At 33.2% G+C, this 25,137-nt stretch overlaps 2 protein-coding genes and 1 long non-coding RNA gene across 6 annotated transcripts in view; all 3 read left to right on the plus strand.

Annotated features, from left to right (window-relative positions):
• On the plus strand, window positions 1-17,940 carry LOC100178094 (fibrillin-2-like). Of its 4 annotated transcripts, none has more exons than XM_026834168.1 (51): window positions 1-152; window positions 482-643; window positions 716-889; window positions 967-1,062; window positions 1,833-1,910; window positions 2,291-2,468; window positions 2,530-2,645; window positions 2,712-2,837; window positions 3,517-3,645; window positions 3,702-3,818; window positions 3,987-4,070; window positions 4,504-4,693; window positions 4,847-4,962; window positions 5,137-5,247; window positions 5,313-5,429; window positions 5,486-5,611; window positions 5,830-5,952; window positions 6,329-6,451; window positions 6,628-6,750; window positions 7,238-7,363; window positions 7,669-7,785; window positions 7,893-8,018; window positions 8,077-8,199; window positions 8,305-8,427; window positions 8,497-8,622; window positions 8,926-9,051; window positions 9,111-9,233; window positions 9,286-9,426; window positions 9,778-9,897; window positions 10,150-10,272; window positions 10,333-10,452; window positions 10,603-10,728; window positions 11,042-11,152; window positions 11,338-11,454; window positions 11,512-11,634; window positions 11,692-11,811; window positions 11,871-11,987; window positions 12,042-12,170; window positions 12,509-12,598; window positions 12,661-12,758; window positions 12,926-13,063; window positions 13,281-13,484; window positions 13,830-14,057; window positions 14,550-14,669; window positions 14,746-14,883; window positions 14,944-15,053; window positions 15,290-15,497; window positions 15,831-15,981; window positions 16,298-16,461; window positions 16,732-16,902; window positions 17,284-17,940. In XM_026834168.1, exons 1-51 carry the CDS (start codon window positions 56-58, stop codon window positions 17,455-17,457), a joined length of 6,717 nt encoding a protein of 2,238 aa, XP_026689969.1. In that variant the 5' UTR covers window positions 1-55; the 3' UTR covers window positions 17,458-17,940. The 4 variants fall into 4 exon arrangements, with proteins under 4 accessions (XP_026689969.1, XP_026689970.1, XP_026689971.1 ...); XM_018811415.2 differs by having other exon boundaries at window positions 2-152; window positions 9,301-9,426; XM_026834169.1 differs by lacking the exon at window positions 8,077-8,199.
• Window positions 17,941-19,711: 1,771 nt separating this feature from the next.
• LOC113474206 lies at window positions 19,712-20,450 on the plus strand. Its single transcript, XR_003395854.1, has 4 exons — window positions 19,712-20,031; window positions 20,107-20,175; window positions 20,245-20,328; window positions 20,392-20,450. It is a non-coding gene; the product is annotated as an uncharacterized LOC113474206 (long non-coding RNA).
• A 2,463-nt stretch (window positions 20,451-22,913) lies between these two features.
• Window positions 22,914-25,137, plus strand: part of LOC100180464 (CD97 antigen-like) — an 11,481-nt gene continuing 9,257 nt past the window's right edge. Inside the window, exons 1-5 of the mRNA XM_026834205.1 lie at window positions 22,914-23,095; window positions 23,515-23,649; window positions 23,942-24,058; window positions 24,438-24,497; window positions 24,935-25,048. Of these exons, the coding sequence (XP_026690006.1) occupies window positions 23,053-23,095; window positions 23,515-23,649; window positions 23,942-24,058; window positions 24,438-24,497; window positions 24,935-25,048 (469 nt within the window). The 5' untranslated portion in view covers window positions 22,914-23,052. The remainder of the gene's footprint in view (window positions 23,096-23,514; window positions 23,650-23,941; window positions 24,059-24,437; window positions 24,498-24,934; window positions 25,049-25,137) is intronic.

Below are 25,137 nucleotides of genomic sequence, written 5' to 3' on the forward strand. Positions count from 1 at the left end.
TTAGCGTTCACGCCAAAAAATCAAGATTAAAAAATCGTATTTTGGATCGGATAATATGTTGAAAACAGTGCTGCTTGCAGCATGTGTTTTAATTACTGCCAGTAGCTCCGCCCAGTCAACATGCCAAGACACCACCTCAGAACCCCTTACAGGTATTTATAGCTTGGATAAGTGAATGCAACTTGCTTTATCTTTGGGTGCACGGATACACGACAGTCAGTATAACAAGAGTGTTCTGTTTGATCGTGCCCGCTTTCGAATTACCATGTATAACTTTGTTGATGATTGTTGTTTTTGTATATAGCTGACAATTTATTTTAGACAACAGTTACCACTGGGTTGGAGTATTACGACTATAGCCTTGGACCCGTTATCTCCAGGTTACAAGAATGCGCACCAACCAATGTGCTACGTTGCCGGACAATGATTATAAGCCTCTGTTTAGCATTACTTAAATAATACGTTAATCATGTTTTTTTAGGAACGTACGAAAAGCCAAGTGATAGTAGGTACCTCTTCTTAAGCTCCTCCCGCTCCACTTACCATGATGCAGTTGCGTCATGTTCGATGCGCGGGGGAAAGTTGTATTCTTTGCCTAGTTTACCCGACACCAGTTTCACCGAAATGCTAGGCAAGTATTCGGGTAAGTTATTTATTTATTTATCTATCTACAAATAAAGGTGTCACAAACGTGATAATCATTGTTTGAATTCAGGCGTAGGGGCTCAGGGATACATACTAAACAACGGAAGCCAATGTTTGGGATCTACATCAGGATCTCCTGGTGTTGGTAATTGCATTAAGATTTATCGAACAAGTTCTGCTGCAGCGTTTTCCTGTAGCTCAACCGGTTGCTGCGACAAGTTACAATTCATTTGTGAAGTTCCAGGTAAGTTCTTAAATCGAGAAACCCGTATTCAAGTGCGTGCTTTATAAAACAAAACTGATTTTAATTATTTTATTCAGAGGCGTGCATGTATTGCTCCTTAAATGGTACGTGTACTGATTCTGGTAATTGTAGTTGCAATGCTGGATACAAAAGAGAAGGAATTGCTTGCATCGGTAATAATATGAAACAATTTATTTTAAAATATTAAAGTTTGCTCAACCTTAACTTCAATATTACTTGTGCGTTAATTAACGTTACCATACGGCCACATAGATAAGCAGATATTTTGTTGCACATATGACGCAGGGTTGTTACGTATTGAGCTGTGTACGCGAGTGTCGCTAAATTGCCTGAATCTTTCAAAGAAAAAGTCTGCGTGATAAAACACACAAACGTCACGCGGGTGTATAATTATAATGTAATCGGATAGCCTAGTTGGTATCAGGCAGATTTCGAAAATCACCCTGCCACCCACGCAGCCACTCAATACGCACACCCACCTGTGAATTAAATAAACGAATAAAAATTTTGGAATATTATGCTATACAATAGGATGGGGGAAGATGAGACACCTTTAGCGTACAATATCTTGATAGTGTTTCAAACAATTAACAACGGAGGTCGTGAGGAAACGGTTTTATAATTCTTTGAATGTTTTTTGTTTATTACCAAATGGAACAGAAAATAAAATGAAAAGGTGTCCCATCTTCCCCCTCTCTACTATATATACAGTAGGGTGGGGAAAGATGGGACACCTTTAGCATATAATATCTAAATATCCTGCTCTTGTTTTAAACAATAAACAGCGGTTCATGGGAGCCGTGAGAATACAGTTTTGTAATGTTTTGAATATTCTTTGTTTACTACCAAATGGGATGAGAAATGAGAATGAAATGGTGTCCCATCTTCCCCCATGCTACTATATATAATTTTCTAATTTTAGACATAAACGAATGCTCGGCTAATCCATGCTTAGCTTCTCAAGTTTGTGTAAACACCCTAGGAAGCCATCGTTGTGCTGGTAAGTAAGTTAAGTATATACAACATGTCAAGGAATTTTTAGATTTGCTGTTATAGATGCTATAAGAGGGTTATCTATACTTTCCAAAACATTATACAGACAGTAATACCCCTTTTGATGGTAAAATGTTTATGGCGAATAGCGATTGGCATAAAGGTAAAACTGTCCTTGCACCATATTTTTCTTTACTTGCATAATGCGAGTAACAACTAACTTCTTACAACAGATAATGCGTTTATGATGTTATATGTGTGTTAACTTTGTTTTTGCGGGTAAATAACAGTTACCATGCAAAAGGGTATAAGTGTCGATACAAAATACACATTTAAAAATATAAAACAGGTAAATATTCTAAAGTCCTTTTGTTTTCAAACTTACAGATGAGTATAGGACAATTATCGATCAACGTGTTGGTGCTTACAACGGAAGCAAAGAATGGACAGACATGTATGATTCAAACATTCAGAATGCTACCAAAATGGCGTGGGTTGGTGTTACGGGCTACCAGCGGCAGACGAGTGCTAGTTTGCTGGTATATGACGACATTCTTGTGGCAAGGTTGGTTTTAACACACTTTGTCTTGTTTCTGTTATAAATAATGATTGTTTTAATGTGGCAGGTACACGGTGTTACACATCACGCAAAATGGCAATGTGAGTGACTTAATACGATCGTACAAAACCAAGCATGGAGATGTTTTTTTTTCTGAATTTGATCTTGAAACCCCCGTAAAACGTGAGTCAAATCGTACACATTTTCAACCTGTTTATAGTTTACGATAACTGCAATTTTACTTTACAGATAACCAAAACTGCTGCGCCAGTTGCGGGCCAAATAAATCTTGCACTAGTCGCTTGGGTGAAGTTACTTGCAAATGCCAGATTGGATTTACATCGAGCAGTTCTGAGGATATGGACAGTTGCGATGGTGAATATTTGTTTATTCGAGTTGATTGTTATTTATCCTGGTATATGGTTGCAAAGCAGTCAAAGCGCTTGCCATTAGGCCTGGTTCAAGGCTCACACGACGCTGCCACCGTTGTTGTGTATGTGTCCTTGCGCAAGTCAAATTACTCTAATAATCTACTGTTTCATTATGAGTTCTCCAATTGTCAAAATAAAAAAATGATTGTCTCCCATAAAGAAACGTATAGGGCAATATGCGCAGCCAAAGCTTAATCGAAGTGTATCAATGAGAATGAATGTAACTTACTTTATTCCTCGGGTGGCCGGAAAACGACAGTCGTTATCACACGGGTATTCATACACTTCGTGCTAGCTTACGATAAGTTAACATGTATGTTACTCTGTTGGTAATTTTTTTATGTATGGCTGATAATTTGGTCAAGCCATTAGTGACTACTGGGTTGGAACAATTGCCGTTAAGTGTCGTGCCTATACGCCCACAATGGTAGCAACGTCGAGCCTTGAACCCATTACCTCTGGGTTACAGACAGGCGCGCTAACTACTTTGCCACGACGCCGGACGTATAAAACAAAAGACCCGTGTTATAACCAACGTCGGCTATAACCACTGTCGTCGCCCTACTATGCAAGCATAAAATTATATTTATTTTTACTTTAACTTGAGTTTGTCGTACTTGTAGACATTGATGAATGTGCTAATTCGACAAAGTTCAGTTGCCCTGCTCATTCAGCATGCAAGAATACGTTGGGTTCGTATTATTGCGGCGAGTGTTTAAAAGGATACACTGGTTCTCCACATAACTGCTCAGGTATATATTACCTTGGTGTATAAAGTAGCATGTATTATGTTTTATACACAATTTAGATATTAATGAATGTACGAGTGGAACTCATAACTGTAGTTCAAACTCTTTTTGTGTCAATACCAATGGAAGTTACATCTGCAACTGCCCAACTGGGTACAGCGGAATTCACTGCACAAGTAAGTTCACACTTTGAACATCACAATTTTATAACAGCCTACTAAAATGTTGTATATTATAATGGAAATTACCTAATTGAATTATCATACATTTCCAAATTGCACCACTTTGGTTTTTATAATTTGACCATTTGAACCAATATGTTAAAAGTATTATTTATTTTAAAGATATTGATGGTTGTTTGGCAGCCAATCTTCGCTGCAACGAAAGTCAGTTTTGTGACAAACAGGATGGAAGCTTTGTATGCAGAGGTAAGGTGTATGAATAAATGAATGTAACTTACTTTATACTCGCGTGGCCGGAAAACGACAGTCGTTATCATACGGGTTTAACACCTCGTGCCAGCTTACGAATTACCATGTATGTTATTTTGTGGGTGATTATTTATTTGTTTTTTTTTATGTATGGCTGATAATTTGGACAACCTATTAGTGACCACTGGGTTGGAGCAATTGTCGTTAAGTGTCTTGCCCAAGGACACATACACCCACAGCCACAATGGTAGCAGCGACGAGCCTTGAACCCATTACCTAATGGTTACAGGCAGGCGCGCTAACCACTACGCCACTGCGCCAGAGCTGTATGTGCTACACATTCATATGTAATGTCATTGCCATGAAAATAGTATATGATTCCTTTACAGACATACAGTAAATAATATGTTATATTTTAAACCTTTTTTAGTTGGATATCCACGCCGATTTGACCAACTCCTGGCTGGTTTGAACGCAAGCGATTTTAATAACAAGACATCTGATTCTTATGCTAAATTGAAAACAATGATTACAAATGATTTGCAAACGTTATGGAATGTGTCAAATGGAATGGTCCAGGTGTCCGATTTCTTTTCATCTGGTGGAAAACTGGTCGTAAGGTAGGTAGATTTTATTAAAACAATTTTTTATTTTATTCATTAGGTTGAAAGTGTTTTAATTAAACTATAGTGGAATGATGTTATTTTTTTATTTTTAAGAAATACATGATGCAACAAAGTCCAGAGTATAAAGTACAATATTTTTTAATGCAGATACGATGTGTACACATTTGACATCCATGAATTTCATAAAGATCTTATAGCATCTTATGTCTCTCGCAACACAGTCACACCAAAATATCCATATCAAGCTGAAGTACCCAAAGCATGTAAGTCTTGTACTGTTTTTCTCTTTTAATATTTATGGGTCCCAAAGTTTAAACAGAAGAAACTTTACTGCATATTTTATTTTCAAATCTAATTTTTATTTTTTTCATTTATTTTTTTTATTACATATAAAGAGATATTGCAATATGACTAACTATTGTTTGTGTTTTCAACAGATTTTAATTGCTGTGGGAGTTGTGGACAAAATGCAAAATGCCAAACATTTTTAGGAAATGTATCGTGTCAGTGTTTATCAGGGTTTTATGGCTCACCACCTAACTGCACAGGTAACTCACTTGCAAATATGTGCATATTGTTTTACATCTTTAAGTTTTTTTTTATTGGTTTTCAGATAACCAATGCTTGACAAGCTCAAGTCCTTGTTCATCAAATGCTAACTGCACCAAAACTGAGGCAAACTATTCTTGTGCATGTCATTCTGGATTTGTTGGAAATGGAACATTTTGCTGTAAGTATACTCAAGCATTTACTTAAACTGATATTTATACATTTCCTGTTTATTAGACCCTTCAACGTGTAAGACTGCACCCAAAATGTGTCATCATAATGCATTATGTAAACAAGATGGTGAAAATTGGAACTGTGAATGCAAACCAGGCTTCTATGGTGATCCGATATCTAATTGCACAGGTACAACTAGGGTTGACTCCAAAACCATAACTATGAGTTAACCAAGATAATAAAGGCCAATAATCTATTCAATTGCCATTTGTACTTAAAGTGTCTAGCAACTACAGGATTGCTGTTCCTGTGAATATCTCGAGAATATAGTTCTTGTAGGTTATAAAATGCAGTCCTTAATAAAACCGGGTATGCACCAAAATAAATACTTTTAAACTATTTCACAGATATAGATGAATGTACAGATGATGATGGCAAGTGCCACCAAAATGCAAGTTGCACGAACAATATAGGGAATTATACTTGTAGTTGTCGTACTGGATTTAATGGAAATGGATCTTTTTGTGAAGGTACAACTTAACAAATAAAGTGTCTTACTTTAAATATGCCTTGTATTAAATTCCACGAATCTGACCCTGATCTGATGTTCATATAGTTGAACAATGTTTATATAGTAGAACGGACTAGTGGTTGAACTTGATTTTTGTTGGTTACGTTTTCATAGCACCAGATCATTACTTTAAATACGGTTTATTTTTGCTTTTTTAAGCTATAGCTGAAACAAAATAACGTTGGGGGCATTGTGGTATAGCTGTAAATTTGCAGGTTATAAATTTAGAAGTCAAGTTTGGTATTTTGCGAATGCTATTACAAGTTACAAATGAACTGGCAATAAATATTCTTTTTTTAACGATATATTTAAAATTGTGTTTATTTTTAAAACAGATATAGATGAATGCAGTACCAACGTGAGCAACTGCCACCATAAAGCAACCTGTAACAACACTGTTGGCAGTTACACTTGTATTTGTATGACTGGGTATTATAAAAATGGAACCGGTTGTTTTGGTAAGTTCTAATATTGGAATATAAATGTAAAGTAGGTAAAATATTTTGTACATAGCACCACATTTGGAAATTATAAATCAATTATGTATTCAGACTTATTGCCAATCATTTAACATTGATAATTCGCCCTAATATAAATTTACATTATCTTTATTTGTTACCAATCACCTGTTTAGATATAGACGAGTGCAAAGGTTCATCACACAAATGTAATAGATCCGCCAGTTGTAGGAACACACCAGGAAGTTATAACTGCTCATGTAATTCTGGTTACAATGGTGATGGATTCACCTGTGACGGTACGCTTGTGAATAAAATATAGAAGATGACCATTTTGATGTGTCATGTCAACGATAAAAGCAACATTATGTTATGTTAAAGCGAATTGGTTATATTGGTACTAATTTATTATTCAATTAAAGTTAGAAAAATACAGGCTTATAGCTAAAACGAATTTTAATGAGTAAATGTATTTTATGTTTTATCTTTATATGGGGCAAATCATTGCTTGTTTCATACACCTCATGTCCGCTTATGGGTTACCATGTATGTAACTTTGTGCTGATTTTTTTGGTTTTGTTTTTATATATAGATAAGTGTCTCATCCAAGCACACAAGTGCATGATGCTGGTGGCATCAAATTGTAAAACATGTGGTTTTATGTTATTGATAAACACTCTAACAAATGCTATGATCTATCGTTAGTATTTATTAAAAGACACAATTCAACCAAAATCCTTTTGATTAGAAATATAAAAATGAATAAACACAATGCTTGAATCGCAGATGTAAATGAATGTGATGAAGCAAAACCCCGATGTCATACCAATGCTACATGCATAAATAAACCTGGTTCTTATGAATGTAAATGCAAAGATGGCTATGACGGGAATGGAACACACAGCTGTATAGGTATATATTGCTGTTTTTTTTGATATTTTTATTAGGTCATGTATAATATAAATATAATGAAACTTAAATGTATTGTACTTTGCAACGTTTTAGTATCTCTGCTCTATATGTTGCTCTATATTAGTGTAATTCAAAAACAACACATCCAAGTCAAGTTTTCCAATATAAGTGTAAATTGAAAACATTGTTATGCATAAAAAAATATCAGAAAGACTTGACAAGATATCAAAAAAGAGACTAAAAGATTTTTTGAGAAAAAAACAGTAATTAACCATGAACAACAAACATTAAATTAAACATTACAGACAGAAATGAATGTGCTGGTGGTAACTGTCATCAAAATGCTTCCTGTATTAATGAGGTTAACAGTTTTACTTGTGTTTGTAACTCTGGCTTCACTGGAAATGGAACAAATTGTACAGGTTTGTTTATTTTTTCTGCAAATAAAATTCCACTTCCATTATTGATTGTTTATCTCTGTGTGGTGGTGCAAATTGGGAAACTTTTATTGATTTCACTGAAAATTCAGATACTAATGAATGTTCAAATTCTACATTAAACCAATGTCACGTCAATGCTGCATGTGTTAACACACCAGGAAGTCACCATTGCAGTTGTATGTCTGGGTTTTCTGGTTCTGGAGAAGATTGTCAAGGTAAACAGTGGTGTATTTTATATCTCTGCCCATCTTTACTAAAATTTTGTAAATGCAGACATAAATGAATGTGAAAACAAAACGGACAATTGTGACTCCAATGCAAATTGTAGCAACAATGTTGGAAGCTTTACTTGTACTTGCCATGATGGGTTTCATGGAAATGGTTCGTTCTGCACAGGTATGGCCATTATAGAACAATTGTGTCATCAATATTCTCTGCTACTCATCTTAACTGGTGTATTTTATATCTCTGCCCATCTTTACTAAAATTTTGTAAATGCAGACATAAATGAATGTGAAAACAAAACTGACAATTGTGACTCGAATGCAAATTGTACAAACAATGTTGGAAGCTTCACTTGTACTTGTCATGATGGGTTTCATGGAAACGGTCCGTTTTGCACAGGTGTGGCTATTGCATAACAATTTTGTATGTATTATAATAGCGATAATTAATGTGTTTTTGAACTTAAAGACATTGATGAATGTTCAAATTCTTCATTGAACGGATGTCATTCAAACGCCACTTGCCATAACCAACCAGGAAGTTATAACTGCACTTGTAAAGCTGGGTTTACTGGAGATGGAAAAACTTGCAGAGGTTTAAAACATTTTTTACTTTTAGTTTATTTTATTCGGGTGATTAATTTAAAGCCCAAGCATCTTATGTGTTTAGTTTTAATTGGTATAAGTTTAGTGTTTAAATGCCTGTCACTTATTTATTTTGTCATGGTAAGTAACTCAAAGTTCTATTAGTTAATACACCTTGTGCCTGTTCACAAATTACAAAGTATGCAACTTTATGGATTTGTATGTGCAATTACAATCAGCACATACTTATCTCCCAGCGGCAAATTGCTTGTAAGCCTGAATCAGAGTTTTATTGCTTTCATTGACTTTTCAGATGTTAAAGAATGTTTAAATTCCACATTGAATCAATGTCACGTCAACGCTACATGTGTTGACACACCAGGAAGTCACCATTGCAGTTGTGTGTCTGGATTTTCTGGTTCTGGAGAAGATTGTCAAGGTAGAAAGTAGTGTATTTTATTTTTTCGGCTCATCTTAACTAACATTCTTTAAATGCAGACATAAATGAATGTGAAAACAAAACTGACAATTGTGACTCGAATGCAAATTGTACAAACAATGTTGGAAGCTTCACTTGTACTTGTCATGATGGGTTTCATGGAAATGGTTCGTTTTGCACAGGTATGTCTATTGCATAACAATTTTGTATGTATTATAATAGCGATAATTAAAGTGTTCTTACTTGTAGACATTGATGAATGTTCGAACTCTTCATTGAACGAATGTCATACAAATGCCACTTGCCATAACGGACCAGGAAGTTATAACTGCACTTGTAAAGCTGGGTTTACTGGAGATGGAAAAACTTGCAGAGGTTTGAAACATTTGTTTTTATTTTATTCATGTTATCATCTTAAAATCGGAGCAACTTATTTGTTCTTTTTTAATTTTTAAGTATAATTTCTGAATAACTTTAACTTGTAATTTATTCTTACGTGGTGGGTAACTCAAAGATGTCTTTCATACACCTTGTTTCCGCTCAAAAGTTACCAACTAAGATTGTTTGCGTAAGGTATAGTAATAAATCTGTGCAGATATTAATAAATGTAATCAAATAAAAGTGTACAGCATTATTTTCATTTACAAATAGGTGTGATAAAGACTAAATTTTATCAGTGAATATGTAACTTCATTCAGGCTACATTTTTTATTTAATTTTTTTCAGATAAAAATGAATGCACTGGAAAACATGTTTGTCCACCTAACTCTAACTGTACCAACACACCTGGGAGTTACGCATGCATATGCATTGCTGGCTTTTTTAAGAATGGCACAATGTGTTCTGGTAAGTCCAATGTGGGTGCTTCATGTGTAATTGACTAATTGTCTCTGGTGTAGTTATTAATTTTAAAAATGGGTGTATTTAGGTAATAGCCTGGGTTGCTCTGGCTCTATATAATGTTGCTCTGGCTACGATATAATGACGTAGCAACTTAGCAATAAAGATTAGAAAATATTAAAGACTTTTTGTTTTAATTTATTAATAATTGTTTTATTATTGGGATAATAACAACAAATACCTTTATTTCAAATGCAGACATCAATGAATGTGAAACAGGAAACTTTTCCTGCCATGCAAATGCTGAGTGTATAAATGCAATAGGCACCTACTGCTGTGTGTGCAAACAGAATTTTACTGGGCATGGCAGCAACTGCACAGGTTTTCCTTTTGTCTCTTTTGCCATCATTCAAAATTTTATTCTGTGTTTTTTGTCTTCAGAACTTGACTGTTCAAATGGTGGTAAGGATTGTAGTTCAAATGGCTCGTGCATGCTTAAGGGTGGAAAACATGTTTGCAAGTGTAACATGGGGTACAAGGGAGATGGCTATTCTTGCATAGGTAAAAATATTTTCCAAGTCTGTTTAATATTAATAAGTGTAGCTGTAATGTTTTATCCGATAACTCGTATCATACCATAATTTCTCATGTATTTGTTTTTGCATACCCCCTTACCTGTTTTTAAATAAAATTAATTTATTTTTATTTTAGATATGAATGAATGCCTCGATAGTTCTAAAAACAGTTGTCACATCCACGCAAACTGCACAAATACAGTTGGAAGTTACTCTTGCATGTGTCATGCAGGGTATACTGGTAATGGGAAGATATGCACAGGTGAGATCTCATCTTACTCTGTATGTTAATAAAATAGACATTCATATTAGTTTAAGTGATTGCCTCTTAGGATAACATGTTTAAGGATTTATTTTAAACCACTAAATGTTAATTACTCCAACATTGATTATTATTAAAGGACAACGTTGTTAAGCAAAATCAAAATCACCAATTAAGTTGCATGAATGGAAATTTGTAAGCCAGTATGGATTTTATAAAAATAACATATAAGTGACATTAATTAATGTATTTCTATATGACATAGTATATGTATACTTGTACCTTAATAACCAAAGCTGTTTTTTGTTTGCAGAAATTAATGAATGCGAACATGCTAATTGTTCAAGTACATCAACATGTGTGGATAGGGTCGATGGTTACACTTGTGTCTGTAAAGATGGTTTTACTGGCAAAAACTGTACAGGTAAATTTAATATTTTCTGATACAAAATACCACATAACCACAAATGATTGGACCTTCACATTTCATAGAGATTTTAATATTAGTAATTAAAGTAATGGTTTAAGTATTACCTACATTCCACACCAGTTTGTTATTATGTTTTCATTTTTCATGTGTATTGACTAATTAGATAATTGACATTGCAGATATTGATGAATGTAAAAATGCATCTGTAATATGTGAACAAAATGAAATGTGTGTGAATAACGATGGTTCTTATATGTGCATCTGCAAGCCTGGATATGCCACTTCCAATTGCACAGGTATGAATTTGTAAAAAGTGATATTTTTGGTTCATTTATTAGGTTGTAATTAAACAGATGTAAATGAATGTAATAATGGAGAAGCCAAGTGCCACAGTAATGCTACATGTAATAACACAATGGGTAATTACACCTGTACCTGCTATACTGGGTTTATAGGCGATGGTTACAACTGCATAGGTAAGTTATAATTTATACAAACTTGATTCATATGTCTTAACTGATTCTTTTGTTCAGATCGCAATGAATGTAGTGCAGATAATGCTTGTAGTGCAAATGCAACTTGCACAAACCATGGTGGTGGCTACACTTGTACATGCAAGTCTGGATTCTCAGGTGATGGCCACACGTGTACAGGTAAACACCAAAAATGTTAAATAATATTTAATAAATCTAATTATTCTTTGTCTTTGTAGATATTAATGAATGTAGTAGCAACCCGTGCCATGAAAATGCTTATTGCAATAACACAGATGGAAGTTATACTTGTACATGTAAGAAGGATTATTCAGGAGATGGAAAATCATGCCAATGTAATTATATATATGGTATTTTGTTTAAAGTTTTCACCCTTTTTATTCTGACAGTGTTACTTCATTGTTCAACCAATGGTGTTTTTGAATGCCACAAGTATGCATCATGTGTGTCTGATAATAACGGACAATACTCTTGTAAATGTAATCCAGGCTTTCAAGGTGATGGAACTACATGTTCAGGTTTGTACCAATGCTGTTTATTATTTAAACGAATGCTTACTGAAATGTGTGCAAACATTATGACCGAACAATTGTGTTAGTCATGAATCACAGTGGTTAAAGAACTAACCTTATAACTAGGGTTACCTCTGCCATTATTGTACTACTTATGATTTCTTCAAATTTGTAATGAAAAAAACAATAAAAATATTTGCCCCAGTTGTTGTATACTTGGTGTAAGCGAGCATTAGGTATATTGAATAGAAAATCAGTGTTTTAAGTCGTAGAGTTGTGAATAAAATAAAACACCCATGTTATAACCTGCCATGTGAAGATAATTATTATTTATTCATTTTCAGGCATTTGCAATTTACAAGTTTACCAAAACTTGACATTCAATGAAACGCAAGTTCCCTTTGTTCAAGCATCAAATGAAAAATGTTCAAACGGTATGTTCAATTTAAGTTGTGCATTGGCTTATTCTTAATTTTTTAATGTTTTTGCTTCATAGGTCTTTCAAAAGCCACAGCAGTCTGTACACCTGGAACAAATGGATTATTCTCATTTGCAAAACTTAAGTCCATTCCTTGCAATGCAAGTTTACTATCGGTAAGCTGTTTAAATTTTAGTAACATGGTACCAATAATTTATCACTTTCATCTAAAATTGTAAAACTTAATAAATCCCTATCGTCTCTTTTAACTGCCATATTTTAGGTAACTTTTACATGCACAATAATTTTAAAAATCAATTTTTTTAACTGTTTCCAATCTCAGTTGGAAAATGGCAATGCAGAAGAGACCACAGCAACAATTCAAGTATTAACTTCACATGCAGAGAATATTTCCACAAGTGAAGTATCAGTTGTAGTGGACTATTTTGTCAACATCACAGATAACAATCAAAATGAAACAGTATGTTTATTAACGTAAAAATAGTATATTAAATAATGTTGCTTGGTTATCATTTAAAACGACTGTGTGCAAATGGTTGACATTATTTGTCGGACTGTAATCCACACAATATGTGCAATATAAAATAACGATTTTTTTAATACTTGTAATAGTTCTTAAAAGTGTAAATAAATGCTAAAAATTTAAGATTTTGTTTTTAAGATTACCTTTTCCACAGATATCCACAGCTACATTTTACTCAGCTGCATCTATATCCAGTAACCTCATTACCAAGTTCTTCAAAACTCCGGACACACCTAACAATAAAGAAAACACAAAACTTCGTAACAACTTAGTGCAATCCCTCACTAAACTCGCTCGCTCTGTAGAACTTGAACCTGATGATCCTCTTGTGGTGGAAACTGACACTGTTGTTATAAAAGTAACACACAACTGTTTTTCATAATATTTCTACCAGACATAAAATCCCTTCAAGAACTGATTTCCTGTCAAAATACTAACATAAATTTCATAAAAAAACAGTATTTTGTTTACCAAGCAGTGGAACACACCAGGGTTATTCTTCTTATTCTGATAACTTTTCAGAAGATTAATTCCTCACAAAAATATATGTATGTGCTACACTCAATCCTTTCCCAACTGCATTCAAATACCAACCATGGATTAAACCTAAGCTCTGGTCACCTAATTTCCAAATTATGTTTGACCCAATTTTTTGATAACAGACAAGACAGGTTAAATATTCACAGCCGATCATTTTTCACAGGTACTTCAGTCATCTACTGACACAACCACTTTGCGATTTAAACCGGTTGTGACTAGTGGGAACAACATCACTCGCACACCAGTGAATGTTGTACTGCCATCCACAGTGCTACAGAAAGCTTGGGGAACAACTGCTACACGAGCAAAGAGAGAAACTAATGGTGGTAGAGCTTCATTCATGCTTTACATTGATGATTCTTTGTTTCCATCTTCAAGCAATGTCACCACTGTGAGTATGAATGACTGTATAAAACTTATTATGCCTTGGTTATTATTCCCTAGTTAGCGGACAGTGTCAGTTGTTATAACATTGGTGTTCAACCACATAAAACTCTTGTTTATTACAAGTTATCACATGTATAGGACTCTTTCTGGGCAAATATTTTTGATGTATGTTAAGTGTTTTTTTAACTTCATAAGCTCCTTTATGATCAAAGTCTGACCTATTTTACTGGCTAACTACCACATTCCTATTTAAAGGGACATAGTAACAAAAAATTCAGCAGTTTCAACAATGCATGGGATGTCCCATAAAAAAAAATTTCACTCTTTTTCTTTACTCCAGCGGTCGAATTTGCGGTTTTGAAACTTATTTTTTTTAAAAGCTGTTTTGTTTTTCCGAACTTTGATGGTGCCTTTAGATCCTATTTAAGCTTATCTATCAATACACAAATTTTGATTTCTTGTTGGTATGCCGCTTTAAACTCTATGCTAAATTCAGGTTGTAGAAATTGATCTTGGAGTGGAGTTTGTTACCGGTTTGCAGGATCCTGTCAAAATTGAACACTATGACAAAGGTGGAACTTTATATGGGCAGACTGAAACTGAGGATACCTTTACTGTAAGACACTATTCCTACTTTAAAACTATGTGCAATTGAAATAATACCAAGTGGAATATTACACATGTGTTTTTAGGTGGTAGAAACAGTATATAGTTGTGAGTATTGGGATTTCAACAAAAATGATTGGTCCAGTGAAGGATGTTGCTTTAATTATACTTCGAACCCACCAGAATGCCTCTGCACACATCTCACCAACTTTGCTCTTATCATGGTAAGGATCTGTGTGTTAACTTGGTTTGGGTGTTTTAATGCGCAATTTCATTTTTTTTAGAAAAACAACAATGCCCCTGCAGACTTGGCTCTATCAGTTATTAGTGATATTGGATGCATTCTATCTATAATTGGTTTATTTGCTACAATCGTTATACATGCTGAAGACAGGCAAGTGTTTTAGACATATGGCAGCAGTAAAGAGTTTAAAGGAAAATAAATAACGGGTTGTCTGAATTGTCGGCCAATTAAAAATAATAATTATTTTCTTAGTTACCTACATAGAAACTCGTATGAATAAGCTCTAAGAAATAGGACGGCCTTGAATAAATGTTTCACTGCCACACTATGAAAATAAATTGTTATCCAACGAGCATTGGTTTTAACATGAACATATCTTCAAACAGGGATTTAAGAAGGCGCCGACCAACAAAAATCTTACTAAATATCTGTGGTAACCTGATGATTGCTTACCTCATATTTGTGGTTGGTATTGACCATCCTAAGCAGAAGAATGCTTGCATTGCTGTCACTTACCTGTTACATTACTTCTTCCTCACTTCTTGGTGCTGGATGTCAGTGTACAGCTATGACATGTACATGAGTCTTGTGAAGGTATTTTTTCTTTTATACATCATTAACCATTATGCTGTTAATTATTTTTTGATATTTCAGTCAGTGTGAAAGAGTATTTATAAGGCAAAAACATGTCTTTATTTGTCTACTTTTTTTCATTCTTCAGTTGTTTTATCCAGTTTTTCAAAAAATATTTACCTAAGTTCAATATATATTGCAAAAATTGAACTATTTTTACATTGGTATCATACAATTATTCCTCTTGATTAAAAAACAAACCTATTAAATCGACCTATGCTCATTAATTTTTCACCCCAAACAGAATCTACTTAAGTTTTTCCCCAAAATGTTTACAATACATTTTCTTTGAAGGTCTTCCGTGGAAATGAACACAACTTCTTGCAGTGGTGCAGTTTGTTTGCATATGGTACTCCCCTTGTGATTGCTTCCATCACAGTTGGTGTTACTGTGGGTTATTTGGACAATTTACCACAAGCTGTTAAGAACAATCTGTGTGGCGATGGTAAGAACATTATATGTTTTCTATTTGACAGCATCCATTTAAAACTTCAATTTTTTTTAGGTCATATAACTTATTCTGCTTTGTAACAATTACAGTTTTGACCAATAACTGTTGTTTAAAAAAAGACATTAACATTAATGAAGTCTTGTGTTCTGGCAGATAAAATATTTCAAGTAAAATTGTTAATTTATATGTAAAAAGGTCAATTCTTGAATATATTGTGCTTGCTAATAATAGATATAGGATATTATTTAATGCATTTGCCATATAAAGCTATGACACACCACTGACACCAGTATATATTTTACATTTTCAGTCATTGATCCTCTGAAAAAATCAACCTACCATGCCAGTAATATATGTTGGTTAAATGGACCTGCTCTCTACATTGGTTTCCTCATTCCAATAACCATCTGCTTTGTTGGTAATTTTGCCATCTTTGTCTGTGTCCTAAAAGAAATCATTGAAAAGAACAGCAAGGTACTCAAAGCAGTGTAATGTTGTGTACTGTATGGAATACTTGCACTTTTGTTAATAAAACACTTATATTATTATATATAATATTTTTTATTTTTATATATGTTATTTTTAAGATGCTGAATTATTCTAAACCAGATCATTTACCGAAGTTTTATTTGTCATAGTTTGTAAGCAGGTTAAGGTGTATGAAAAAGAGACACCATTTAATTTGTATTACAATGCAAGGATAAATAAATAGCATTCGTTTATTTACATAAATTTTTCAAAAAGGTTGAAGTGTCATCAATGAAGAGAACGGTCAAGCAGAACATGATATTTGCTGTGACTATGACTTCAATCATGGGACTTACATGGGTGTTTGGATATCTGTTGCTTCTATCTGACAATGAGGCATATCTTACAGCTATGAGCTGGATATTTGCTCTTTTTAATACATTACAGGTAATTGTATTGATTTTACATGGGCTACAACTTTTTATTCTCTAATACCTGATACAACTGAATCTCTATTATTAGTAGCAATGTTGATATAGGTAAATTTACTATTTAAAATAATAAACAAAACAGTCTCAACAAATATATTTTGGAATGAAATTGGTAAGTGGGAAAGTGAAGCCGTTGTCAACAATGTTATACCGATTGTTTTAATGTTATACCGATTGTTCAATATTTACTGATTGTTTTATGTATTTAAGCGGTTATAATTAGCTTTACTTTACAAATACAAAAATAGTGTAAAATATAGCTTCACAAATCTTCAAAAACTAAAGCGTATGATAAAGTCAAAACTAGTGTTTACTAACACTTGCCTCACCACTTCAGGGTGTAGGGATATTTGTACTAACAGCAATGCGTCGTCCCCGATTTCGCAAGCTTTGGAAAAATTCCACATCTGCAGTCACTTCATCGCATGCATTGTCAGTCTTCCGTGGCACTGATACTTTGCGAAGCGAAGATGCCTCCACTGCTACTACTGATATGAATCATAGAGAGTGACCATCAATGGAAAAGTAGGATGGTGAAGAGTGAGACAGAAACATGCTGTAGCACATACAACGATAATCAACACTGTTAAAACACTATAAACCAAATCACTTTTTTCTTGTAATATTTTATGTTCATTTTTATGTATTTATTCTTAATGATCAGTTTTACTAAGACTTTAATATTTACCGATTGTTTTATGTATTTAAGCGGTTATAATTAGTTTTTGTTTATTTTATTTACTGGATTGTCCAGACAGCATTTTCTGTACATTTTTGCATTTTAAAAGATGTCTTATTCTGATCAAATCTCTGTAACTTTTTAAGATTTATACTTTTTGTAAAAATACTTCTTTTAGAAGTTGCAGCAGTATTAGTATTGTGTTCCTTGTGTTACATGTTTTTGTAATTTGTATCTGCAGAACCGTTACGCGCCTGTTGGAGTGATAATTTAAACGTCGATAGTTGTTAATAAATAAGAATGGTCTGTCTTAAATGAGTGAAATGAATGAATTTCTATTATCCCAGCCTGGTGGGGTAACGTCGTTTTTTTCGACAATTTGAAAAAAACATTAGTGACCTCTGCGTTGAAGCCATGACCGTAACGTATTTTATCCAGCGATACACACGCCAACAGTGATAGCCACCTCAAGTCCGGTCGTTACGATGCAACCGCCCTAATCAATAATCCTTATCTAAAATGACAGCGAACTGGCGACACATATTTTATTTTAAACCAGTGTTGCAAACTTCAAACGTTGTCGTGCTATTTAAAAAACAAGTGTTATATAGTGGGGTGGGGTTAGATGGGACCTCTTTAGCACATAATATCCAAGTATCTTGGTCCTGTTTTAACCAATTAATAACAGTCTATAGCAGTCGTGGGAATATAGTTTTATAAATATTTAAATGTTTTTTGTTTACTGATAAATGGTACGAAAAAATACAGTTAAAATGTGTGCCATCTTCTCCCACCCTACTGTATATTTAATAAAGACGTGTGGGATAAGTTAAAACATTTTTTAATTTTGTTTTTCGGGTCCCTGTTTCATGATAGATGATAAAACAGGGCAGCATTATTCGACAGTATTTTCCCGCTCCAGGTATTAAAATTTGATTTTAATCGAACATAACAGCATTTTTTCAATGGCTGGATATAGAACAATAATAACTCGCACAAACCATACTAAAACTGCAGTGTTATCAATTATGCAAAATATAGTAGTATAGGGAAAGATGGGCCAATGTGCCAGGTGAGACAGTTTAATTTTCTTTTTACGAATCCACATTCAATAATAATCGAAAAAATAATGTTACAGAATTATTCGAAAGTATTATCACGACTTTGTAAAAGGCGCGTCAAAGCCAATTACTGTATTTAAATATTAAAAAATATGCTGAATAGAAACAGTGTATTTTTAACAGGTAAAAATGCGAAATGGTAAGGTGCTATATTTGAATGCTCGCTAAATCATAGTAAAGCCGACGTAATTAAACTAGTTTCATAGATTTATAATAAAAACTTAAATATTTATGGCAGTTTGTTTTTGTTTCATAAAACTAGTTTTAGTTTTGTGAAAAAAAACTAAAATATAAGGAAAATAGGCAAGCGTCAATATGCCTTTAATTTGGAATATAAAACAAACAAAAACATAACTAGTATACAGTGGTATCATCCATCAAACGTCATAGGGTGGGAGAAGATGGAAAACCTTTTCATTCTATTTTCTCGTTCCATTTGGTAATAAACAGAGAACATTCAAAGAATTATAAAACCATATACACACAACTCCCATATAGACCGTTGTTAATTGTTTAAAACACGATCAGGATAATATCCGGTAAAGGTATAGGCTATCCCATCCTACCCCACCGTACTAACATGCTTTTCCCCACCCGACTATATACAGCACGTTTAAGGGCAAGAGCAGACTGGACACAACCATTAGGTAAGACATAAATGATTAACTTTAGATTTTGCTAACACTCGCAATGTTTGTTAGTTCGACGCATATTTAAGAAAGAAATATCGTTGGCGAATTAGAATTCTAAAAAATCATTACGCGGGCCAAATTTTATTCGACAGTCAAAATAGGATATGCGCCTATGCTTTCCTTTAAGCTTCGTGTAGTAAAAGCGGCATAGCCTTCGTTAGCTCTAATTCGAAGAAGCTTCTTTAATGAAATACAGTTATGTCTATTTTTTCATAAGAAACTTGGCAGCAGCACACAAGCCGTGAAGTGTGAATCACAGTACAAACTAGCTTTCACCAGGTGTATTGATGTGTATACGTATATAGGTATGACGTATCTGCCATGCGAAGAAGTTGCATCAATAAAGGAAGTGGGAGGCACTTGATAACTATAACGCAACTATACCTATTTGTTATAGAATACCATACTTGTATAGATGGTAGAGTATAGCAGTGCAGCAAATTGAGTGTTTTTGTAAAATAGGCGACAAAGGTGTTTTAATAACAGTGTCGAAACAATGTTGTCATTTTTACCAATACTGTTTAGTCTGTTTTTCGGAATTATACAGTTCACGAATTCAATGCATCCACAGTTTTCTCTATTTTGTCAACCAGGTATATACATATTTTTTCTTGCACTTTTTTGTACGGTCTAAACAAAACAATTTAGCCTATATTTCTTTAACCTAGGAACTCAGGTGAAGGTTTGTACTGCAGGGATGTGCAACTCAACAATAAACAATTCAACCCATTGCAAGCGTAAGTCTAAGAATTTATTTTTTAAAGTATATATATTACTTATGTTCAATATTTAATCCGTTATTAAAGTCTTGCTTACAATACTGAGTTGTCGGAATACATTCACGGTTCAATTGATACGGAAGTCCGCTACCTGTTCCACTGTAGTGAATTGTAAGTAATCAATATATGACTTAGGTATTGGTTGATTTTAACATACCTGTTTTACGTATAAAGCCAGTGATGTTCAGACGTTATTCAGTTCTTGTTTCTTTGATTGCGCTTTGGCAGAGACAGGTAAGATCGTTTATATTCTTATCAAATAGAACTTAACTAATAAATTAAAACGGCATCAGCAAATCGTGAAACGGGGTTGTTTTTATTTGTATACTTACAAATTCAATAACATAGTAGAGTGGGGTAAGGTGGGAGCCCATATTGCACAACATTAAAAAATGACGGTTTCGGGGTGAAAATATTTTGTATTATCATAAATTTGTATTATTATATTTTTATTAATATCCAACATTTTAAAGAAATTTAATATAACACACAAAAAGTTTTTTAGCGATTCGTACACCAGGCTATTTAAGAAATTTTTAAACTGGCGGGGTAAAAAGAGACAGTTCAAAATACTTTTTTACGTGACGTCTTGTTTAACGGTATTTTTTGAAAACTAATTCAGTTTAGACATTCGTTATCTTGCCCAATTTCTACTTTTTAACTAAATTTAACATGTTACCTACAACATATACTGTAAGAAGACTTGGTATTGTTTTATAGTTGTACAATAAAGAACATTTGTCGCGCACCGTTTCCATGGTGGAGGACTCTGATTTTCCTAAAACAGAAAAAAAAACACTCTCGTGCTTGGACCGGTAGGCAACAACGTTTATTTTCAAACAGATGCGACCTTATTCAAACAGATTCAAAACACAAACATGATAAAACTATTACCGTTACACTTAACAAAGCACAATACGAAATAATAATAACACACACCGCACTGGTTATGAGTGTTTAACTTCTTACTTTTTGCAACGTATATAGGATTTACATTACGCTATTTATGTGCGCAAAACAAAGGCTATGCTACAGCGTGTTAATCTTCGTGACCGCTCTTTATAAATGAATGTATGAATAAATAAATCAATCAAAAACCTACAAAACTACAAAGTGGGGTAAAACAGGACAACAAATGGAAGATTGTATAATCAATTCTGCAACTTGTACTTAACCTACCGAAGTTAACGGGCTGTGCTATAGTTTCTTTGCACCGTAAACTTTATAATATAAAGTATTGTAAGGTAATATGAGACACTTTTAGCACATAATGTACAAAAACGGTCTATGAGAGTCGTGACGATACGGTTTTATTATTTTTTGAATGTTCTTTGTTTACTATTAAATAGGACAAGAAAATGGAAAGAAAGTAAGTCCCATTTTCCCCCACTCTACTATATATAATTTTTTAAATTGGTATTTTTGTGCTGATTTTATTTTTAATTTAAGCTATTTGTTAACCTTAGTCAATTTTTTAATGTAGCCTACACATCTCAATTTTTCTACAAAAACAAAACTAAATAAATGGAACAAAATCAAACTGTATAAAATATTTCAGCCTACTTTATTAACCCATTATACTCTATTGATGATTCAATCTCGCAAACAACAAAATTTCGGCAGTTTTAAAATAAATCAGCGACCATTAAAAAAGGTTATTGTTCCATTAAGCTTTATTAGTAACTAAAAATGTTGTCAACAAAGAATTTTAATATGGTACAGTAGGGGAACATGGGACACTTAGGCACATATTGCCCAATATTTCCAAAATCAAAATACATGACGAATTTTGGATAATACAACGAATTAGTACTGTCATTCCTTTATTAATTGACAACAATTCAAAAAATCATAATAAAACACACGAGGAGTTAATTAGCGATCCGCAAAACAGGTGAAATATTACAAATTCGAAAACACACAGTATAAGACGGGACAGTTTAAAATCGTCCGACAAAAAAATCGTCTGACAAAGTGTTTCACCTTTCCCCACACCACTATACTTAACAACAGTAATCGTCTTTGCCGCGCATTTGGTTGGGCTGTAAGAATACTTTAACATTTATTTGTTTATCATTAAATGGGGTCTCTTAAACCAAGATTTAAACAAATTATTCCCTATTTCCGACCTATACTACTAAGATAGAGCAAACAATATTTCTGCGTATACAGGTTTAGTCCACCCCAACGGCAACACAAACCAAAAATTACCAGAGAATTGGAATTGTATCTGTAATCAAGGTTACAAAAGAAACGATACAATATGCAAAGGTGAGAGGAGATACTAATAACGCGCAGCTATGGCTACGTTTAAAACAAGAAAGCATGCCTCTATGTTTTATTGTGTTTCTTTGCACGCATAGCATGGCGCCCCGAAGCATAGTATATATATGTTTCGATTGAACCTTGCTACATACCGATTACGCTGATACTTTAGATCACATTTGAACCTTAGTTTCTATCAATACACAAATTTTGATTTTTCGTTGATGTGCCTTTTTAATTACTTGCAAATTAGGTGCCAGACAAAAATATTTTGTATTCAGTTTCCAGGGCAACTTAATTTATATATATATACATCTTCCTTACTTTCCTTTAGTTTATATCGTACAATAACATGCTAGATGTTAATTCACAACTCGGCAACACAACCGCGGGAATTTTTATACTGGGTAATCCCCTAAATCCCGCAAACTCGGCGAAAGTTAATATAGTGTACATCAAAGTCTATGGACTTTGGTGTACATATAAGTCTTACTAGAGACAGAAGATTATTTTTCATTTTTGAGAATACACTCGCGACTTTAGATCGCTGGTTTAATTGGTGGGATACAAATGCAGACTTGCAAATTATTCCATACAATGGAGTTTCTTATGAGTATATATATTTGATTTTATATTATATACAATATTTTAAGTTGTCTTTTTCTGATTATTGACATTGATGAATGTAATAACAATAAAACATTATGCAATCCTAATGAAACTTCATAAATCATATTATACCATGTTTTTTGTCAACTATTTAATTAAAAAACATAGTTTTTTTATAAGCGATATGTACAATTATTGCAAGGTTTATAAGTATGTAAAACACGCAACATTGATCTTTCTTTAAAAACATCTGGAACATTCGGTTCAAACACCAGTGCAAAAATTGCCGTCTAATTTATTAATGATAAATAACCAGAAACTCTGCTGTTTTTTTTATTAGCTTTAAAGTTTTGAAACATTTTACATGTATTTTTTAAAAATAGACCAATCGTAAAAATAATTAAAAACTTGTATTTCTTGTAGCTTTTGTAGGCAATAATGAGTGTGTACACAATACAACCACATGTCATCAAAATGCAACTTGTTATAACACAACTGGGAATATAACTTGTGTGTGTAATGATGGGTTTACTGGAGATGGGAATACAACCTGTGTGGGTGAGAGAATGTTTTACATATATTAACAAGTGTTGAATACATTTGTACTGAAGAACCTAATTGGAAAGAAATACAAGTTGTCCAAAAAAATTTAAAAAATCCATTATGTATTAACAATATTAACAACTTATAAAAACTAAATAAATATTTTACAAAAAAAGTCAAAATGACTGATTCACAAAATGTATGTTATCTTCTTGGTATTAAATACTTGTAAACACAAAAAAAATGTTGGATTTCAGAGTGTAAGTAGAACAATATTAAAGTTATGATAAACTCCACTTTAAAACAGAGATTGATAAATGTATGATCAATAATACATCATGCAATTCCAATGTAACTTGTATAAATACAAATGGAACTTGTCAGTGTAATGATGGATTTTCAGGCAATGGTTTCAATTGCACTAGTGAGTTCATTCTATACTTAACATTTTGTTGTCATTTATTTAATTATAAACGTATTTATAAATGGTTTAGATAGAAAGTTATTACAAGGTTTAAAAGTGTGAAAAATTAGCACAGACATTTCTTTGACTACATCTTGAACATTAGGTTGAAACACTAGTGTAAAATTAAAGTCTAATTTATTTTATGTTAAATTACCAAAAATTATGCTGTGTTTTTAATTAGCTTTAAAGTTTTGAAACATCTTACATGTACCTATGAAATGGACCAATAGTATAAATAATTAAAAACTTGTATTTCTTGTAGCTTTTGTAGGCAATAATGAGTGTATACACAATACAACAACATGTCATCAAAATGTAACTTGTTATAACACAACAGGGAATATAACTTGTGTGTGTAATGATGGGTTTACTGGAGATGGAAATACAACCTGTGTGGGTGAGAAAATGTTTTACATATATTAACAAGTGTTGAATACATTTGTACTGAAGAACCTATGAAGTAATACAAGTTTTTTAAAAAAATTTAATTTCAAACTGCATTTATGTTTAACAAAATGTGGTAACTTATTGGTATTGAGCATTTATGAACACAAAACAAATGTGGGATTTCAGACCAGCTGATAAGTTACTTCGAGTGTAACTTTGTGAAAGATTGTTTTCTTTTTCTATGATTTTTTATGTATTGCTGACAATTTAGACAACTCAATAATGACCACTGGGTTGTTACAATTAATGTTAGGTGTCTTGCCCAAGGACACATGCTCCCAAAATGGTTTTGGTAATGAGTATTTGAGATTGAGAACACATAACAAATGTTGGATTTTAAAGTATAAGTACAACAATAAAGTTATGATAAACTCGACTTTAAAACAGAGATTGATAAATGTATGATCAATAATACTTCATGCCATTCCAATGCAACTTGTATAACAAATGGAACTTGTCGGTGTAGTGATGGATTTTCAGGCAATGGTTATAACTGCACTGGTGAGTAAACATAGTGTTACAATATATAGGCTACATATATATATTGTATCACTAATGTTCTAAAAAAATGTTTTTTTTTATTCTGTTCC

Source organism: Ciona intestinalis, chromosome 4, assembly GCF_000224145.3.
Source record: "Ciona intestinalis chromosome 4, KH, whole genome shotgun sequence".
Classification (NCBI taxonomy): Eukaryota; Metazoa; Chordata; class Ascidiacea; order Phlebobranchia; family Cionidae; genus Ciona; species Ciona intestinalis.